The sequence below is a fragment of the Panthera tigris genome, chromosome A2, assembly GCF_018350195.1.
Source record: "Panthera tigris isolate Pti1 chromosome A2, P.tigris_Pti1_mat1.1, whole genome shotgun sequence".
Taxonomy (NCBI): Eukaryota; Metazoa; Chordata; class Mammalia; order Carnivora; family Felidae; genus Panthera; species Panthera tigris.
In genome coordinates, this window is record NC_056661.1 from 133,887,787 (window position 1) to 133,909,152 (window position 21,366).

At 33.6% G+C, this 21,366-nt stretch overlaps 1 protein-coding gene across 2 annotated transcripts in view; it reads left to right on the plus strand.

Annotated features, from left to right (window-relative positions):
- Positions 1–21,366, plus strand: part of CAPZA2 (capping actin protein of muscle Z-line subunit alpha 2) — a 69,439-nt gene that overhangs the window by 39,271 nt on the left and 8,802 nt on the right. The window contains exons 4-10 of one of the 2 annotated variants that reach the window (XR_006212147.1): positions 1,040–1,103; positions 5,257–5,463; positions 7,502–7,581; positions 11,197–11,275; positions 13,339–13,410; positions 18,166–18,228; positions 19,078–19,311. Coding sequence is in view for 1 of the 2 variants with exons in the window: in XM_042970518.1 (XP_042826452.1) it covers positions 1,040–1,103; positions 5,257–5,463; positions 7,502–7,581; positions 11,197–11,275; positions 13,339–13,410; positions 18,166–18,228; positions 19,078–19,218 (706 nt within the window). In the remaining variant the exon portion in view is untranslated. Of the gene's footprint in view, positions 1–1,039; positions 1,104–5,256; positions 5,464–7,501; positions 7,582–11,196; positions 11,276–13,338; positions 13,411–18,165; positions 18,229–19,077; positions 20,098–21,366 lie in introns of those variants that run through there. The other variant, XM_042970518.1, reaches the window with a different exon arrangement.

Here is a 21,366-nt window from a genome sequence, read left to right on the forward strand (position 1 = left end):
ACCCATTATTTCAAGGCCATTTCTCATTGTCAGATTTCTAATGAAATCACCCCTACTTCTCTTCTTATTCTTGCCTTCATGGAATATAGTTTTTAAAAATATGTATTCTCGGGGCGCCTGGGTGGCGCAGTCGGTTAAGCGTCCGACTTCAGCCAGGTCACGATCTCGCGGTCCGTGAGTTCGAGCCCCGCATCAGGCTCTGGGCTGATGGCTTGGAGCCTGGAGCCTGTTTCCGATTTTGTGTCTCCCTCTCTCTCTGCCCCTCCCCCGTTCATGCTCTGTCTCTCTCTGTCCCAAAAATAAAATAAAAAACGTTGAAAAAATAAAAATACGTATTCTCCTTGGAGTGGCTCAGTTGGTTAAGAGGCTGATTTCAGCTCAGGTCATGATTTCACAGTTCGTTAGTTGGAGCCCTACAAACGCGTGAGCTCCAGCCCCATTCTCAGTGTGGAGCCTGCGTGGGATTCTCTCTGCCCCTCGCTCACTTGCACCTTCTCTTTCTCTCTCTCATAAATAAAACTTAAATTTAAATTTAAATTAAATTAAAATAAATAATTCTCCTTGATGCTTCTTTATTGGCCATTGTCTTATAGTACTTTCTACTTTGTGTTATGGTTATGTTTATCTATTATCTCTTATTCAACTGTAAGTCCTTTGATCATAGGATCTGTCTGATTACTCTTTGCATCTCTCCTAGCACCTGCTCTGTTTCCTGGTATATTTTGTACTAAATATATACTTGAATAATTAGATATGTAGATGGCTAACCTTTACTTTCAAGGTTTTGAGTGAAAAGTCAAATTATATTTACTGATTTAATTTTTTTGCTAAACATTGAAGGTTGGGTATTATTCATCAGTTTTAAAAGTAGCCATATCTGTATAATAATTTTAGTTAATATAAGATCAATAATGGAGAATTATAATTTTATTTAACTTGCCATATGTAGTGCAGGAGATTTATTGACAAGTGAATTGTTCATGATATTTTAAGAGTGGTAAGTTTGTAACTTTGAATAATTGGCCTTTTTCTTTTTTAGTGCATTTGCACAGTATAATTTGGACCAGTTTACTCCAGTAAAAATTGAAGGTTATGAAGATCAGGTATGTTTCATATGAACACAGGATCTGACTATTCTTTGTTTCATTTATAATGGTTAATGTATTCCATAAGAATTGTGAAATGGTATGTGTAAAGATTAAAAAGTGTTCGTTTTAATCATAGCCACTTATGGGCAAAGTAATTGAAAATTTGGTTTCTTTTGTTGAGACCAATAATACTATTAGCAGAAAGTCCCTTTTAGAAGTGTTCAAATGTAATTCTTTTGAGATTTTAGAAAATAATTGCTTTAAATCTACTTTCTTGTTTTTTATAGGAAAAAAAATCAATCCTATATTAATCCAAAATCTAGAATATATATTAGTAAGATTTATATCATATTTTGGTTGCTCTGGAATTCTACGGTTCTTCATGTGAGTAACTTAGCATTTAGTAATTATTAAATCTTTTCTTTCCAAAGTGAAAGCTAGAATTGCTAAGAAAAGCTACCAAAGGTCACTAGTTTTGTTTTTTGTTTTTTGGGGTTTTTTTGGTTTAGAGTTATAAATAATCGAACAATGATTGTATTAATTCATACTGTGCTTTTGTGAAGCACAATTTATGTAAAACAATATACAGAAGGAACTGGTAGGTAGAACATGAGAGTTGTAACAATTCTAAGTGGCTCGTTATGTCAAAGCTTGCTTTTGGCGTTATTCATTATGTAGTATGTAGTCTTGTATTTACAGGGAAAGTGTAGACAGAAGATGACTTGTAACTGCACAGAAAACAAGCATATGTGTATAGGCAGGTATGTGTGTACACATATGTGTGTACACATACACGTGTATGCACATATATGAAGCTGTGTAGTGTTTCATTTTATGAATCTCCTAAATTTGCTTTTCCCTTGGGAAATGTTGGGTTTTTGGGGTTTTTTTGTTTTTTTTTTTTCTTTCTTTTTCTTTAATGGTAAACAAAGTTATTGTACATCTTTGTACCTCTGGGCACATTGACCATTATTTTCTTAAGATAAATCCCTAGAAGAATATTTGCTGGGTCCAGGGAATCCACCTTTTTAAAATGTTGGATAGCTCCCAAACTCATTTATGAACTTAGCGTACTATTAATGCTTAAACCTAGTAAAGGTAAAACAAAAAAAGCAAACTACACTAATCTCACATATGATCCTAGATTTAAAAACTTTAAATAGATATTAACAAATAGACTTCAGAAATATATTAAAAAGAATGAAATATGAAGACTAAATAGAATTTATTACAAAAATGCATGAGTGGTTCCATGTAAGACAATATATTGGTCTTCTCTATTAACAAACAAATCAAAGAAAAAAATTTTATGATGTATCACTAGACAGTGAAAAGGAATTTGCTAGTTCTCATTACAAAAACCCTAAGTTACCTGGGGATAGAATAAAACCTCTTAAATAGAGTAGACTTTTTAACAAAAATCACAGTAAATATCATAGACTACAAACAATAAAATAATTTTAGTTAAAATAGACAATTTGCCAGGTTTGCTTATCACTATTATCTAACGTAAATGGAGGTATGGCAAATAAGACAGGAGAATGAGAGCTTGTAAAGCTTTAGGGAGGAAAAGAAAACTCTTAGGTGGCATGATTTATATAACTAACCTCCCAATCAAAAGAAACTGCTAGACTTAAAAAAATTTTGTGGGATGGCTGAATTTAAGGTAAGTATACAAAACTCATTAGCTGTTCTCTATTGTGCCAAATGAGTACTTTACACTAGAAATGGTTGGAGGGGGAGGAATTCCGTTTTAAATGGTAAACTGTGCATTAACCTAGGAATAATTTTAATATGAAAGACAAAAGATTGTGAAGACAATCGTGGTTATCTTCTTAAAACACAAAACAGGTGAGGGGGCGCCTGGGTGGCTCAGTCGGTTGAGTGTCCGACTTCGGCTCAGGTCATGATCTCACAGTCCGTGGGTTGGAGCCCCGCGTCAGGCTCTGTGCTGACAGCTCAGAGCCTGGAGCCTGCTTTGGATTCTGTGTCTCCCTCTCTCTCTGCTCCTCCCCTGCTCATACATACTCTGTCTCTCTCTGTCTCAGAAATAAATAAAAACATTAAAGAAAAAATTTAAAAAACAAAACAAAACACAAAACAGGTTGTGATGAACAATGGGAAGGCAACACCACATTCCATTTTGAAATAGAAAGTTAAATTACTTAAAAATTAAAATGTGAATTTAATGTAATTTGATTAGAATCCTAATAGTTTTTTTAATTGGTCAAAATGTTCATGATTTATGCAAAAAAAATACATGCTTGGGAAAAAAACAAGGAACATGTAAGAACAATAAGAATAGATAAGAGAATTTCTAGATAGCAGAAGATGCTTTATAACCAATGTAAAGTCAAATCAGAATGGTATTGTATAAAGTAGATAAACAGATCAATACAGCAGCATATAGAACCAGAATTTAGTCCCAGAATATATGAAAATTTTTTTACATGACAAGATCATCATTTAGACAGACAAAAAGTAAAAAATTGACACAACTGGTTTCTGTCAAGAAAGTTAAGTTGAACCTCTGTCTCACAATATACAGAAATAAATTTCAGGTAGATTAAAAATTTGTAAAATGATTAAAATTTTAAGAGAAAAGAGTCTACTTGTACAATATTAAGGCAGGGAAGACTGTCTTAAAGTCTGGAAACCCAGAAACTATAGAAGAAAAGATGGACATTTTGCTACATAATAATTATTTTAACCATAAAATGAAACAGATACCTTAAACAAAGGACTCGTAAATTTATAAGACAAAAAACAACTCAGATGAAAAATATTAAAGAATATTTGTTCACAGAAGAGCAAATGGCCCACACATGAAACAAATTTAGATCTATGAGTAGTCAGAGAAATACAGTTAAAGTAATGAGAAATTTTATACCTGTTAGACCAAAGAAAGAATTGTATGCCTATTGATGATGGTAATGTGAAAGGAAGTACATCTTATATACTGTTTATAAAAATGTGGATTGTCACAACCATTTTTTGGAAGAATTAAAAACATATAGACCCTTTACCTACTGTCTCCACTGCTGGAAATCTATTTAAGAGATGTAGAAGCCTTTAATGGAAATAAAAACATTAGTATGTTAAAATTTATGTACAAAAATACTTAAAATTTTTAATGTACCTATTCCTCCCCCCCAAAAAGAAAAACAGCCAGAAAATAAAGAGATTTTCCATCAGTAAAGGAATGGCAGAATAAATTATGTTATATTTACATTATGGGACATTTATGCAGCCATTAAAAAGAATAAGAGGTTTACCAGTTGACTTTGAAGGATTTCTCTAAGTATAATGTTGATGATGAAAAAAGCCAGATGCAGAAAAATGTGTGTGCATGTGCACATTTTCATTCCATTCTTGTGAAACAGTGACCCCAAAAAACCCTGTATATGTGTGTATGTATAAATAGATGTGTATTTTATCTATGTAGGATTATAGAACTGAAAAAAATTTAGAAGGATACATCCTATGTTTACATGATTTGTTATCAGAGGGAGGGGGAAGTCCTGACATAGGTAAGGAATCAAAGATTGGGAGAGTTGGGAGGGAAGAAAAAGAGGGAAACTTTTAAAATAAAGCACAGAATATCAGATTTATGCATGTACAATTTAAATATACATAAATGAATAAGTTACATGTTTAAAAATTTGGAAGTCTGTTGAAAACAGCTGTCAATGAATAGATTATAAAAATAAGCAGGCACTTCACAGTAGATGAGATTTGGGGCCCAGGAACAATATAGGACACACTGAAGAGTATTATGTCAGCGTTAAAGCTATTCTTGTAACCATTCTCATTGGAGGTTATTACCATTTTCCTAGTTTTGTGGACTGGAAACTGAGTACAGAAATAATAAACTGTTTATAGTTCTCAAAAAAACCCACAAAACTCCAGTAGTTTATTAAAAGATGCATTATTTTCACCAGGTAGCCAGAAGTTATACTGGGAGAAAGTCAGATCCACTAATCTAAGCTGAATGAGAATAGCCTCATTTGAATTACTATAGTTGTGCCATATAGTGAAATCTGTTGCTTGGAGTAGAATTATTTTACCATGTTAAGGACAAAGTTTAAGTGAATGTATATTAATGTATATTAGTACTTAAATGCTGTTTTAAATACTTTTTTTTCCAAAATTCATTGCATCATTAAAGGTATTGATAACAGAACATGGCGACTTGGGAAATGGAAAGTTTTTGGATCCCAAAAACAGAATCTGTTTCAAATTTGATCACTTAAGAAAGGAAGCGACTGATCCAAGACCATATGAAGCAGAAAATGCAGTTGAATCATGGAGAACTTCAGTAGAAACTGCTCTGCGAGCTTATGTAAAAGAACATTATCCAAATGGGGTCTGCACTGTAAGTCATCGATATGCATATTTTTTCTTCTGTCTTACGTAAATATGACAATGTTTTTATGGTCTCCTGAAATCTTTAATAGTTTACAGAACTGGTATTTTATAACTTGCCATTTTTTTCCTTGAAGTAAATATTTCTAAGAATATTTTTTCAAGAAACTCTAAATAGTAAATATATTATGATTGCCTAAAATGGAAAAATGGTTGTACCTTGAATTAAATCCATGTAAGAATTGTCCTGCATTGATTAGAGCTTGATAAGATTCTTTAATCTCTTGTTCACAACTCATCTCACTAACTTTACATCTGACTTTTTTTTCATTAAGTTATAAGCTCTTAGAACAAATAAAATTATTTGGAAGTGGAGTCATGTCCCTGCATGTTTTATAATCAAGTTTTTTTTTTTTTTAATGTTGTTCTTTCATAGGTTTAACCTATTTTTATATTTTCAGGATAAACTATGATAGTATCTAGGAATGCTTTTTCTTTTCTTTCTCTCATAAGATTGTATCCAAATAGTCTTTTCATGTCCCCACAGTTTGTGTTTCTTTGATCCTTTCCATAGCCTGAATGATCTTTTGAAATTCAGATCAGATCATGAAAATCCCATGCTTGAAATCATTCAAAGGTTTTTCCGTTAGTTACACTTAGGATACAATCCAAGCTTCTGAACAGAGTCCAAACTTTTGTAGCCCTGTGGACCTGGCCTCTGCCTACCTCTGGAACCTAAGGTTACCATACATCCTTGTTTATATTTGTTTTCCCAACATAATTATTAACATTACCAGTAGTATCCCATTTCACTCTCAGAAGTTTTCTGGGTAGGACAGAAATTCATATGGTCCCATTAAGTATCTAGCTCTCAGTAATTACTTGAGGAAAAATTGCAACATAACCAAAAATACTTTACAAATTCTTTGAATTATAATCTTGTTGATTAGAATTATTTTGGAGGAATAACTCAAGAATAGATCGCTAGGTTGAGTATGACAATCTTACTTGTTCCAGGAGGATTGAAAGACACAAAAGTATCCATTACTTTTGAGGCAGTAAGCAAGAGGTAAAATGATGTCATCATATTATCACAGGCATTCTATTAATGACCTTTCTCATCTTTACGTAAATGAACTTTCTCAGCTCTGTCCTCATACTTTGTAAAATGACTAAAGAAATGGCAACCCCTAAGATCGTAAAGGAAACAAAGATGATAATCACAATGTAGATCCAATTTTTATTTGTGTGTAAACAGCCAAATTGGTATCTATACATTTAAAATAAACTGTCCATGTGATACCTGTTTTTGGAATGAAAAGTTTGCTATGTCTAGGATGTTTGTGAATATTTTAGAGTGTAATAATGAGTTTTATTTCATAATTAAAAAAAATTTTTTTTAATGTTTATTTATTTTTGAGACAGAGAGAGACAGAGCATGAGCAGGGTAGGGACAGAGAGAGGGAGACACAGAATCTGAAGCGGGCTCCAGGCTCTGAGCTGTCAGCACAGGGCCCGACACGGGGCTCGAACTCATGGACTGCGAGATCATGACCTGAGCCGAAGTTGGATGCTTAACCGACTGAGCCGCCCGGCAACCCTATTTCATAAATTTTGAGCTCTTGGGACACTTGGGTGGCTCAGTCGATTAAGCATCCAACTTCAGCTCAGGTCATAATGTCATGATTTGTGAGTTCAGGCTCCACATTGGGCTCGCTGCTGTTGATGCAGAGCCCACATCAGATCCCCTGTCCCCCCTCTCTCTGCCCCTCCCTCACTTGCACTCTCTCTCAGAATAAATAAACATTTAATGTAAATAAATAAATTTTGAGCTCTTTCATGATTCACTAAGAATTTGTGATTATAGGTGTATGTGTTAGAGTACTTGTTTTTCTAGCAACTATATTGAAATAATGACCTACTTGGTATTCTTTTATATGTTCCTATCAAAGTGATACACAATTTTTTTTTTATAGATGTTTAAAGTTGAACATTCTGTGGCCCTGAATTCACTCTTCTTTTTATTTTATTTTATTTTTGCCATTAAGGTATATGGTAAAAAAATAGATGGACAGCAAACCATTATTGCATGCATAGAAAGCCATCAGTTCCAAGCAAAAAACTTTTGGTAAGTGACAATTCTGTGTTTTGGGAATTTTGACATTGTTTATATCCTTTGTAGTCCTTGCTTTATTAGTTGGACCTATACCTTATTTGTTTATAATTGACTAAGTGCAGTCTAAACATGAAACTTCAGTCTTTTCATATAAGAAAGGTATTTGCTTCATAATCTGCATACTTATTTAAAGGTAGCAGTAAATCCATTGACACTCTGTGAAAAGAGCGTGGGATTACATTGAGTGTTTTTAGAGACTTGCAAGCAGCATCCTCAGAGAACATTTGTGGCTGTGAGCAGACCAGTTGGCAAGCCCATATGCTCATTCTGAGAAGGGATTGTTCCTGAGTGAGACTTATATGGGAGAGGAAGACAGAGGTGATCATAAAGGAAAGAACAGTGATTTTTCTGGTGAACTTTGGGGGCTCTGAAGTAGATGTTTTCATGTAGATTGCTTAGTGTGCTTGGTTGGCCAATGTAAGGAAGTGATGACATGTTTTATACAATGAGGCAGATTATAATCATAATTTCATTTTAACTAGATTATAATTTTGTGATCAAATTATATTGTTGATTAATTCTTATAAAAGCCCAGTTCCCTAAAGCAATGACTTTCCCTATTAATCTTGGACCTTTGACATGTTGTTGGGCTTTTTTATTTTTTGGACAAGACTGTTTCTGAGATACCTCTTTTAATAAAATTCTGAGACTCAGCAAGACTTCATAAACTCAGAATTGAGTAAAGTGTTTACCTTTAATCTCCTGTTTTGTTAATACATGCTAAGATCATCAAAGTAAGTATAGTCATAATATTTGACTTGTTACCTAAGTTGGTTGTGCTCTTGAGGGTAGAGTAAGAGGTACCAGTAACCCCTATGGACTGATTTGGTCCATGGCCCAAGATTGCTCCACTGTTTAACCATCTTAGAAATAAATGCAAGGCTACAAGGTTAACCAAGAACATTTGGAGGAATGCAGATCCATTATCACTGAAGGAAAATCAATTCCATCTGTAAACATATGCCTTCATGACAAGCTGCAGTTCCCTAAAGATTCTGGTGTACAAAGTTACTTTTATGAACTTAATATAAATGTAGTGTCTCCATTTTAGGCATAAAAACTTGTAGCAGTAACCTACCAATATCCTAAAGAAATAAATCTTCACAAAATCATTATTAATTTATTGTATTTGTGCTAAGATATATATCCAAAAATCAATCTTACTGAGGTTGAACTATTAAAGGAAAATTCTTATTACTAAGTTTTACTTTAAAATGTATTGGAGATGTTATAGTGAATTTACTAATCAGTTTTCAAAAATAGAACTTACTTGAGCGTTAGCATCTGTAAAATGAAGATGATGTTTGTTCTTGACTTTTCTATTCTCACGAATTTGCTTCACAAAAATGTGAATTTTTCTCCCATACTACCACTATGAACATTGTATCATTGAAGTTAAAACTTACTTCCACTTTTTAGAAAAGATAAATTTTAAATGACATTCCAAAGTGTTAAACATGACATACCACAATAATCTCAGTACAATCTTAAATAGTTTGTTACAAAGAAATATACTTCAGTTTGCCTAAAATACAGATGGAATAAAACTTGAAAGATATTAATCATGGGCGTTTCTTAGATTTCACTAGTACATTCTCTTCTTGGTCTCTACTGTTTCCCTAATGGTTAGCAGTTTTTTGGAGGCCTAATAAATGTTTGTTGAATAAAAACACATTTATTAATTACAGTGTTAATAAAAGAGAAGGGAAGAATATAAAGTCTAGGACATCTCAAGTATGTACTCCATTGATAAAAGGGTACCATCTACTGAGCATCATTTACCATTACTATATGGTAGTAATGCCTGTGGAAGGATCTTTTGAAATAGTTCTTAAATTGTTACCATTACCTGATTCGGAATTACTTTTTTCTTTTTACAGTCAGTGTTGATATATGCATGTGGGCATAATAAATCTGAAATGTATGTGCTTAGAACTCACTACTACTCAGTACTAATACCCAAATAAAAGGAATACTGTAACTTCTTTTGGAATCATGAAATAAAAAATAAATAGACCTAGGTTCTTTTTCCAAATGAGCTACTTATAGATAATTTTGGATATCATTCAACATCAAGACGTGGTATAAAATTCTCTTTTGTTTTGTAGATCAGAAACATTGTTCTAATAATAGCACTTTTCAGATGTTAAGTGTTAACTGTAGCTATGAGAGTACTCTCATTCTATGGATTTTCATGATTGGGTAGATTGCAAGAATACTGTAAGGATGCCAGAAGTAATTTTATAGCAAAGCCAGTATAGTGAATCCATTAGCTCTATGGCTATTTTAGAAATACATGGTACTGTTCAGAAAAACCTAACAGGTATCAGTTTGCATTTCATAATATGTCTTTAGTATTCAAAAAGCAAATAGAGGTAGAAGGAAGGGTTGCTGCGAAAAGGCAGAAAAAAACAGGATAAAATTCATTATCTGGGAGACAAAAATGAGTTAACAGTATACTCGTTGCTTGTTTGTGATGTCACAGTTTCCTACCATTAAAGTTGTTAATTTGTATGCCAAAAGTTGTGTTTTTTTAAATATTTATTTATTTTTGGGAGAGCGCAAGTGGGGGAGGAGCAGAGAGAGGGAGACACAGCATCCAAAGCCAAGGCTCCATGCTGACACACTGACAGCAGAGAGCCAGACATGGGGCTCAAATTCATGAACTGCGAGGTCATGACTTGAGCCAAAGTCAGATGCTCAACTGACTGAGCCACTAGATGCCCCCGAAAAGTCCCTTTGAGAAGTGAGAAGAGGTTATACCTTTTATGTGGAAATTTAATCCTAAAACGGGAAAAGAAAAAAAAAATTGACTCGTACAATTCCTTATATAATCTAAATATCAGAACCTTGAAATGTTGTATTTCTGTCCATTCTTTTTTAAAATTATTTGGTTCACTGAATGTCAGACTGCATTGACTGTATTTGTGAAGGCCCCTGATGATCTGAACATTTATTCAGTTTATTCTTTTTTTTTTTCTAATTGAAGTATACTTGACACACAAGGTCACATTAGTTTAAGGTATACAATGTAATGATTCAACGAGTTTATAGTTATGCTGTCTGTGCTCACCAAAAGTAAAACTGCCATCTGTCACCATACCTTATTACAATACTTTTGACTATATTCCCTCTTCCTATCTTTTTATCCTCTTTACTTATTAATTTCATAACTGGAAGCCTGTATCTCCTATTCCCTTTCACCTATTTACTCAGTTTATTCTTAATTAAAGCGCAAGTGTGTCGGTTGTGAAGAAGTAGCTTAAGATTTTCTCCAAAAGTAGTTTATATTATTTAGTTTTGAACTGTATTTTAAGCCTTAGCTTTAGAATTCTTTAGTTCCATCCATTATATAGGCCCTTTTTTATCAATAGGTTTAAGATTAAATATAGCTCATAACTGAACTTAACCCTTTGATTCTTTTAAATATTTCAGTGATTAAAAAATGAATATCCAGTGTCCTTCCCACTTACTCTCATGCTGTAGCACTACATTTAAATCTGGAACTTAAAATTTATTCAAATTATTTTCCCTACCTTATTTACAGCTGCTGTTTTTATTTTTAAGGAATGGTCGTTGGAGGTCAGAGTGGAAGTTTACAATCACTCCTTCAACCACTCAAGTGGTTGGCATCTTGAAAATTCAGGTATGAAATAAAAAGTATTTGTTTACTGATCTTGAGATGATTCTGAACAGAGAAACAACTAATTCATAAGTTTACATTTTCTTAGTACACAATCACCATTTCTTTTCCAGATCCTTGTTTTGAGGTAATGGGAAAAACAAGTAGTGCTGATTTCATCTTTCAAATAACCTTGCACTCATCAAAAATCTGCAAGGATAGCTTACAGATTCTCAAAACACAGCTAAAATTAGATGCTACCATTTGGTCTTCTCATCATACAGTTTGTTCATCCAAGCATCCTCTGAATTTGAGTTGTGCTGTTCTGTCTTCTGAATTAGGTGGAATTGTGAAGTTTAATATTAGTATATGGATGTGTATTGGACTATAAATACCTATTTATTATATGTATATATTAATATATGTACATATGACATATATCCTTTAAGTATCTTCTGTACTCCTATTTGGTTTCTTATAAGAAATCCACCATAATTGAATTTTTTGACTCTTAATGTAAACTCAAATGTTTATATAGAAAAACCTTTAATAACTAAGGCCAAGTATTTGAATATAAATATTACTAAACAAGTTAAAGGAAATGACTTTTTCTGTCTTGGTTCACTTACTTATTCAGTACATTTGTTAACTACCATGAAAGGTGTTGTGCTAAAAGCCATAAAGGAATAAAGATGAATCAGATACTGCTCTTCTATCATTTGACTCCACTATACATTTCTTACCTTTATCCTATTGCTTTTATGTCTCAGTATAACTGTCCATTAAGGGCAAGACAATAGAGGCTAAGAGCATGGATTTTGAAAGCAGACTGCCTGGGTTTGAATCCCAGCACTGTTTGCTTAGTTGTGTGACAACAGGAAGTCATTTAATTTAGCCATTTTTGCTTGTTTCCTCATGAGTCAAAAAACGAAAACAGCAATAGAAAGCTCAGATGATTGTCTGAAGATTCGTTGATACGGGCAAAATGGTTAGAACAGAGCCAGACATGAAATTCTTGATAAATGATGACCAATGAGGCCGATAGTTAGGCCTCAGTAGCTTTCACCTGGATAATTTCTAAAATGAAGCCTCTAAGCCTCTGTTGAGCCAAAGCTTGTTGAGAGCTGGAATTGTCTAGCTCACAGTTCTATCTTCATCAGTTAGCATGTTGCCTAGCATATAATTGTTATTTTGTTGAGTTACTGGACCCTTTTCCATCCCCTCATCTATTTTTCACATTGCCACCATCGCAAAGATAATTTTTAAAAATGTAAATCTAGGTATATTACTTTCTTACTTAAGACCACTCTAACCTACTAGATAGTCCAGACATATTTGCATGGCATACAAGGCCCAAAGTTGACTTGTCTTTATCTATTTATTTCTCTAGCCACTCTTCTCCCTCTCCAATCTCACATACACGCCAGCTATAAGTATCTCCAAGCCTTTCTAAAGAATGCTGTTCTCTAAGTTCAGTTGCCTTACCTTCCCTGGTTTAATTGTTGTCATACTCATATTGCTAAATGCAAGTATTGTTGCCTCTTTTCTGAAATCCTTCTTTAAATCTCATAGTCTCAAGACTTTGTACATAACTCTTACTGTGTTGTGTTGGAATATAAGGCCAGGGACTCTTTTTTTTTAAAGCTGTGCATCCCTAGAACTTTCTGTAGTAGCAGGCATATATAGTAATCACTCAGTTAATGTTTATTGAATAAATTCGTGTCTGAATTCGAGGAATTAAATGGTTGGTGGAAACGCACAAAAGAGGAGCAACATTTGGGAGAGAATATTGTGAGCTCAGTTTTGGATATCTTGAGTTTAGATACCAGTAGAATATCTATGAGGTAAAAACGTCCAGTAGTCAGGTTGGTGGAGGGCTTGCCTGAGTAAATGCATGAACTGCAAATTTGTTTCCTCACTAGACTGAGAGCAGAAAGTTTCACTGGGGTTTGAAAGGTCAGGAGCTCAGCAGAAAAGTCTAGGTTTAGAGTGGAAATTGATAGTCATTTGCACTGATGTGATTGTTGAAGCTATGAAGATCTTGATGATTCCTGTAATGTGGTCTCTATAATTTCTTTTTCTAATAGGTTCATTATTATGAAGATGGTAATGTTCAGTTAGTGAGTCATAAAGATATACAAGATTCCCTAACAGTGTCTGTAAGTAATTAATTCCAAAATAAAATTTCAACAACCTAATGCTTCTATAAAACCAGAACAGTTTTGGAATTAATGTTTTAAGTAATATTTCTGCTTCTGATTGAAGTGTTTTTAGGTAGATTAAAGATGGTAAGTAACTAGAAATCTGTACCTGACTTTTTTGGCAGCTTTACTGAGATATAATTCACATACCATTCAATTTACTCATTTAAAGTACAAAATTCCATGTTTTTTAGTATATAAGCAAGATTGTACAATAATCACCAGAATCTAATTTAGAACTTTTTTGTCTTCTAAAAACCCAGTACCCTTTAGCAGTCACTCCCCATCCCCCCACCAGCCCTTTCCCCAAACCCCTCTTAGCCCATAGGCAACTGTGAATTTATTTTTTAACTCTATGGACTTGCTTATTCTGGACATTTCACGTAAATGGGATCCTACAATATGTGGTCTTTTGTGACTTTTTTCATTTAACCTAGTGTTTTTAATGTGTGTCCATGTTGGAACATATATCAGTACTAAATACTTTTTTTATTCCCAAATAATATTCCATATACCACATTGCATTTATCAGTTGGATGGACATTTGTGTTGTTTTTTACTTTTTGCTGCTGTGAACCTTGTGTACTCTTTTTTGTTTTAATTTGTTTTAATTTTTCTTTGGCGGTAGTGGAATTGCTGGGTCGTACGGTCGTTCTATGTTTAACATTTGAAGAACTTTTGCCAGACTTTTTCCAAAGTGGCTTCACCATTTTACATTTCTGTCAGTTGCCTGTGAGGGCTCCAATTTCTCCACATCTTCACCAAAAGTTATGGCTGTCATTTTGATTATAACAATCCTAGTTGATATGAATGAATCTTGAATTCAGATGATGAATGAATGATGAATCTTACTGTGATTTTTATTTACATTTTCCTGATGGAAAATGATACTGAGCATCTTTTCATGTATTATTGGTTATTTATATGTCTTCTTTGGGAAAATGTCTGTTTAGATCCTTTGTCTATCTCTTAATTGGTTATTTGTGTTTTTATTGTTGAGTTGTGATTGTTGCTTATATATTCTGGGTAGGAGTCCTGTATCAGATACAGGATTTGCCAATATTTTCTCCTGTTCCATGTGTCTTGATCGTATCATTTGCAGAACAAAAGATTTTAGTTTGGATGTAGTCTAATTTATTTTTTTGTTCTTGTTACTTGTATTTTTGGTATATTAATAGAAACCTTTGCCTAACCCAAGGTCATGAAGATTTACCCCAGTATTTTTTTCTGAGAAAATTGTAGTTTTACCTCTTAAATTTAGGTCTTTGATTGTGTACTTAACTTTTAAACTATTTTTTTCTCCTCTATCTGGATTATGATTTAATGAAGTTTTTCTGAAGTTCAGCTTTCAAATTCAAGAAACTTTGAACTTGCTTTTATTTCCCCACAGAGTTTTCTCTTTCCATTACATATGCAGCTATTTATTTGTGGAATTTTTTTGTCCCACTGATATTAATAATATAACATTAATAGTCAAATTTTACATTTTCCCATAAATACTTTAGGTACACCTAAAAGTACCAATATATTATAAACATCAACTACTAATATACAAAATTAGCTAACCTAAAATATAAAGAGTTAATTTTTAATATAAGAAAGTGTTTGATTTAACATTAAGAAATGTGTCAATGTGTAAGGCCAGATGCTACCTGAGAAGGGATGAGAGCTGGTATTTAAAAAAATGTTTCATTAACACTTAGATGATTTCTGCCTTTTGCTAAATGGTACTCTACTTGTAAAATTTGCCAGTAAAAGAAACTAATGTCTGGTTTTCCATGAGACTGTATTTGGTATTGTTCTATATCATATGCATACATGTAACATTATTTGCATAACAGGGTACTTGGTACTCTCTTCTTTAGGGAGTTTGACACTGAGCAAAGATTTTTCCTACTAGACAGCTGTCTACAAAATTATAGACTGGAGTTGTGAGAGACAGCCATAGTAATTAAACTTGACTTACACGCCTTTTGTGCTATTTAGAAATGCATTTTTCACTTTACCTTACACAGGATTTATTTTCTTTCTTTCTTTCATTCTTTCTTTCTTCCTCCCTTCCTTCCTTCCACTATTTTTGGACAAAAAATGCACATGTTATGGAAATGTAAATATATATGCAAATATGTATGATACATAAAATAAGATATTAGAGAATTTTACATTACTACTGATATATGAAAAAGTCTAGATTTTTATTAACTTTTTTACTGTTAGGAAAAAGTAAAGAAAGCCATATATTCCAGAACATATTTAAACACTACAGTAAATTCACATTAAACTTTGTTTTTAAAAGTTTATTTATTTTGAGAGGGAGTTGGGGAGGGGCAGGGAGAAAGGGTGAGGGAGAGAATCCCAAGCAGACCCTATGCTGCTAGCATGAAGCCCAATATGGGATCTGAACCCATGAACCACAAGATCATGACCTGAGCTGAAGTCAGATACCCAACCGACAGAGCCACCCATGTGCCCCTCACCTTTAGCTTTAGGCTTTTCCTAATATTTTTAAAATGTATTTTTATGGTGGTAAATATTGTTCAGTACCTATTTAATAATATTTAGATAGTCATTAATTAGAAATCTGTGACTACTTACCTATAAGATTGTCAGATTCATGTTAAGTGTTATAACTGAAGTTTTTATCAATATATTTTTTTAATGTTTATTTTTATTTTTGAGAGAGAGAGAGAAAAAGCATGAGTGGGGCAGGGGCAGAGAGAGAGGGAGACACAGAATCCGAAGCAGGCTCCAGGCTCTGAGCTGTCAGCACAGAGCCCAACCTGGGGCTCAAACACACAAACCACTAGTTAATGACCAGGGCTGAAGTCAGATGCTTAACCAACTGAGCCACCAAGGCGCCATCAATATGTGTTAAGACTTCACTTTCCTTAAGCAGTGAAACCAGGCTCATTCTGTAGACTTTTAAAATATTTTTGCCTAGTTCCCCTTGGACTTAGGATAACTGATCTTATAGTTTTTTCCCTTTGTCATAATTTTCATCTGTGTTATTTATTAAATTATAGTAAACCATTAACCATACATACATTGACACACTTATTTAAAAATAATACTGGTGCACACAAAAATAAACTCAAAATGGATTAAAGACCTAAATGTGAAACCTAAAACCATAAAAATCCTAGAAGAGAACACAGGCAGTGATTTTTTTTTTTTTTTTTTTTTTTTTTTTGATCTTGCTATTAGGATCATTTTTCAAAGTACGTATACTAAGACATGGGAAATAAAAGCAAAAATTAACTACTGGGGCTACATCAAGTAAAAAGCTTTTGCACAGTGAAGGAAACCATCAACAAAACGGAAAGGGAACCTACCGAATGACAAGATACTTGCAAGTGATGTATCTGATAAGGGGTTAGTTAATATCCAAAATATATAAAGAACTTACACAACTCAACACCCAAAAAAACAGTTTGATTAAAAATGGGCAGAGGGGGAAAAAATGGGCAGAGGACCTGAATAGACATTTTCCAGAGGACATACAGATGGACAACAGACAGATAAAGAGATGCTCAACATCATTAATCATCAGGAAATGCAAATCAAAACCACAATGAGATATCACCTTACGCCTATCAGAATGGCTAAAATCAAAAAGATAAGAAACAATAAGTATTGGCAAGCATATAAAGGAAGAGGAACCTTCATGCACTGTTGGTGGGAATGCAAACTAGTGTAGCCACTGTGGAGAACAGTATGGAGGTTCCTCAAAAAATTAAAAATAGAAATACCATATGATTTAATAATTCCACTAATGGATATTTACCCAAAGAAAATGAAAACACTAATTGTGCAAGCACCCCTTATTTTTATTGCAACCTTACTTACAAAATATGGAAGCAACCTAAGTACCCATCAATAGATGAATGGATAAGGAAGATTTGGGAGATGTGTGTATGTGTACACACACAATTATGTATATACAGTTATACACACAGATAACGGAATATTACATATCCATTAAAAAGGATGATGGGGCGCCTGGGTGGCGCAGTCGGTTAAGCGTCCGACTTCAGCCAGGTCACGATCTCACGGTCCGTGAGTTTGAGCCCCGCGTCAGGCTCTGGGCTGATGGCTCAGAGCCTGGAGCCTGTTTCCGATTCTGTGTCTCCCTCTCTCTCTGTCCCTCCCCCGTTCATGCTCTGTCTCTCTCTGTCCCAAAAATCAATAAACGTTGAAAAAAAAAAAAATTTATAAAAAAAGGATGAGATTGTGCTAGTTGCAACAACATGGATGGACCTGCAGGGTATTATACTAAGTGAAATAAGTCAAACTGAGAGAGTCAAATACCATAGGATTTCACTCATGTGGAATCTAAAAAAAAATATATATGAATAACCAAAAAGCAGATATAAATACAGAGAACAAACTGATGATTGCCAGAGGGAGTTGAGGTGAGGGATGGGCAAAATGGTGGAGAGGAGTGGGAAATACGGGCTTCTAGTTATGGAATAAAGTCATGGGAATAAAAGGCACAGAATAAGAAATATAATCGATAATGCTATAGTAGTGTTGTATGATGACAGATGGTAACTACACTTGTGAGCACAGCATAATGTATAAACTTGTTGAATCACTATGTTGTACAGCTGAAACTACTGTAACATTGTGTGTCAACTATAGTCAAAAAAATTGGAAAACTGAAATAGTGTAGTTTTAAATTACTATTTACTTTTGGTTTTGTTTTTTATTCAGAATGAGGTGCAGACAGCAAAAGAATTTATAAAGATTGTAGAAGCTGCAGAAAATGAATACCAGGTATGATTTTCAAAACTGTTACATGATTTATATTTGCTGATAAATTATGGCACTGAAATTTTAATTTCAGTCATAAGCCTGACTTTTTTTCATTGTTTCACTATAATAAAATACAGTGTTTTGGGTTTTTTGTTTCTTTTGTTTCAGTGGCAAACTTACAAAAATGTAGCCAAAACTGTTGTAGCCAACTGTAATTTCTGAGTATTTGTCACAATATGCTAAGATTTTAAATGTTTATTTTATTTCTGATTGAAATTTTTAATTTATGCAGTATTTCCCAAAGCAATTGGATTATGTATAATTTTCTTAGCTCTTATTTCATTTTATACTCTACTTTTTACATTATTTATCAGCTTCTAAACTACACTCTTGAACTTAGGCATTTAATTTGTGGATTGGCCACATTTCTGGTCCTTGCAAACAGTAATTTATAAAATTGTTCTGAGTGAAATAGTAAAATAGATTCACAATGAGGACACACAAATATCAAATCTAATTTGCAAGTTCATTTCATTAAATTTAATTATTCATAATGATCAGAGACTTCTTTTAGGGGCACCAGGCTGGCTAAATCAGTAGAGCACAAGAGCAACTCTTGATCTCAAGAGTTGTGAGTTCAAGCCCCATGTTGGGTATGGAACTTACTTAAAAAAATAATAAGCTTGTTCTTAGCTGCTTTTAAATAGCATTTAAAACCACATTGGGGTTTTTATTTTACTTTTTTTTTCCTACTTCTTAAAAACAGTGAAAGAGGCTGCTTAAATAAAGATTTTTCCTAAAACATCTCTTGTATTTTATAAATTGTTCTGTTCCGATGGTTTTTTAAACTTTAACTACTATTTTTCATAGACCGCCATCAGTGAGAATTATCAGACAATGTCGGACACTACTTTCAAAGCCTTACGTCGACAGTTGCCAGTTACACGCACTAAGATCGATTGGAACAAGATCCTTAGCTACAAGATTGGCAAAGAGATGCAGAATGCATAAGATGAACACTGCATGACCGGATCATTTTAGTGTCTTTGCGTTTTAAAAAAAATCATTGCAAAAGTATTCAGAACTGTCAAGCTACCCAGTCAGGTGGGCTGTTGCCATTTGAAATCACTGTAATTAATTAGTTTGGTTAGAGCACAAAGCTTAGCTAATCAACCATTATTTTTCTCATTTCTTTTGTTCACAGAGGATTGAAAATCAGTTAAGTTTAAATGTCTTTTACTTTCTGTTATACCTATCTTTCTTACAATTAAGAGATGATTCCTCTAGTTTAATGTTAAAAGTTTTTGAAGTTTTCAAAAATATTTTACTTATCGTAACCCTAAAATTATTGTCTTTTGGTTTATGAAGTGGGTAACTTTTGATATTTGCCCAGTTCTTTTTAATGGGGTCAATAATGGACATTCTAGTTTAAGGTGGTTGATGGATTTAGCCATATATGCTGCTAAAGAAATTGTCTACCTTTTCCCCCTCACCTCTTCCATTTATGTAAGATTGAGATTAGAGGGAAAGCATTTTCTATATCAATTGTGTTTGAACCTTTCAAGAAGGTTATTTAGCTAGCTTAGTGTTTAACTAAACTTTTTTTAAACGAGGCCAAGGTCTAATGCTGTTTTGAGATTCTGAAATTAAATGAAAATACTTATTTCAGAAATGCATTTAATGCTTCTTTTCTTGTGACAGTTACGCAAATTAGCTTGAATTCCATATGTCCCTGAGTTATTTTTATCATAAAGCCACAAATGTATTATAACAAGGCAAATTGTAATATATATAATCCTGAACTCATGACCATGTCTCAGTTTATTTCTTTTCTTGGATTGAAAAGTACTGAAATTCAGTGTGACATTAAAATGAAAATTTTCCTATTTATTTGAGTAGAATATCACTTATCAGTGAGTCACATACTATTTTAAAATACTTTCTTTGGATATTGTGATTCTTAACTGGTTGTAAATTAGAAAAGCTGGGAGTACATATGGTGTGCATTACAGTCTAAATTTTTCCGTCTTCCTATGCATCATAAGCATGTTTGTAATATTTTAAAATATACATGTACTGATGCTACAGGATTCCAAACCTGTGGTGAATGTTAGTATTTACTATAGAGAGTGGGGTGGATTTATGGTTTCATTCAATCGAGTATTGCTTATTATACTCCAGTGGAATCCCTTCCTCACATACTCCTGCAGATGTCTGGGCCTGGAAGTGTTTTTTTTTAAACACCACTTTTATTATGTACAATAAAATATTTCATTAGCTTGAATTGTATAGAATTTAAAAATTTCTCAGTGAAAGCATGTTATTTAATTCCTTTTTAAAAATCAGTGTTGGGCATTGAAAACATTGAGAATTTAATATGAAATTTGATGGTTTTGGTTAAATTGTTTTCTCTAATTTTAAAATATAAGTTTTGCCATATTGGGATTTCTGAAGAAAATGAATTAACAATGTTATTTTATCTCTTCCCTTTTTAAAAAGACATTTTCAAAAGTCTTATGATAATTCTGAGCTAAGTACTAGATGAATCTTAGTAGGCTAGCTCAGTCATATCAGTTAGACTGTCATGGTGTGTATCCCCTGAAGGTCAATTACTTTGGCTATTTTATGGTCTAGAGTGTTGTCTTGAAAATACATGCAGTTGTCTTGAAGGTGATGCCTTAAGGCTGAAGTATGAAGGCTAGGGCAAAATTAGGGGAACACTTAGGAGGCTGACCTAAGTTGAGAGCAAATGCTGACTTGGTCTGAGGTGGTAGCTATCGGCTACGGAGGTGGTAAGTTTTGGGTATATGTTAAAGGTGAAATCAAGAAGATTTGCCCAAAGTTTAATTGCAGAATGTGAGATAAAGAGAAATGTCAGAGACATTTTGGGGTTGAGAAATTGGAGATTTGAGGGGAAGGGCTGGTCAGGAGCTTGGTTTTAGATTTCAAGGGGAAATACCATGTAGCAGTTAGATACTGGAGACAGGAGGTAGAGGGGTACTCCTGGCTGGAAGAATGGGGGAGTGAATGGGCCTGGGCAACAGGGTTTGGTAGCCAGGCAAAGTGAAGGCTGACTCAAGGTTAGTGATGATTTAAAGTGAGACCAGTGAGTATGGCTCTCTTAAGCACATAAAGCTGCATGGGTGCAGGCATAGAGTA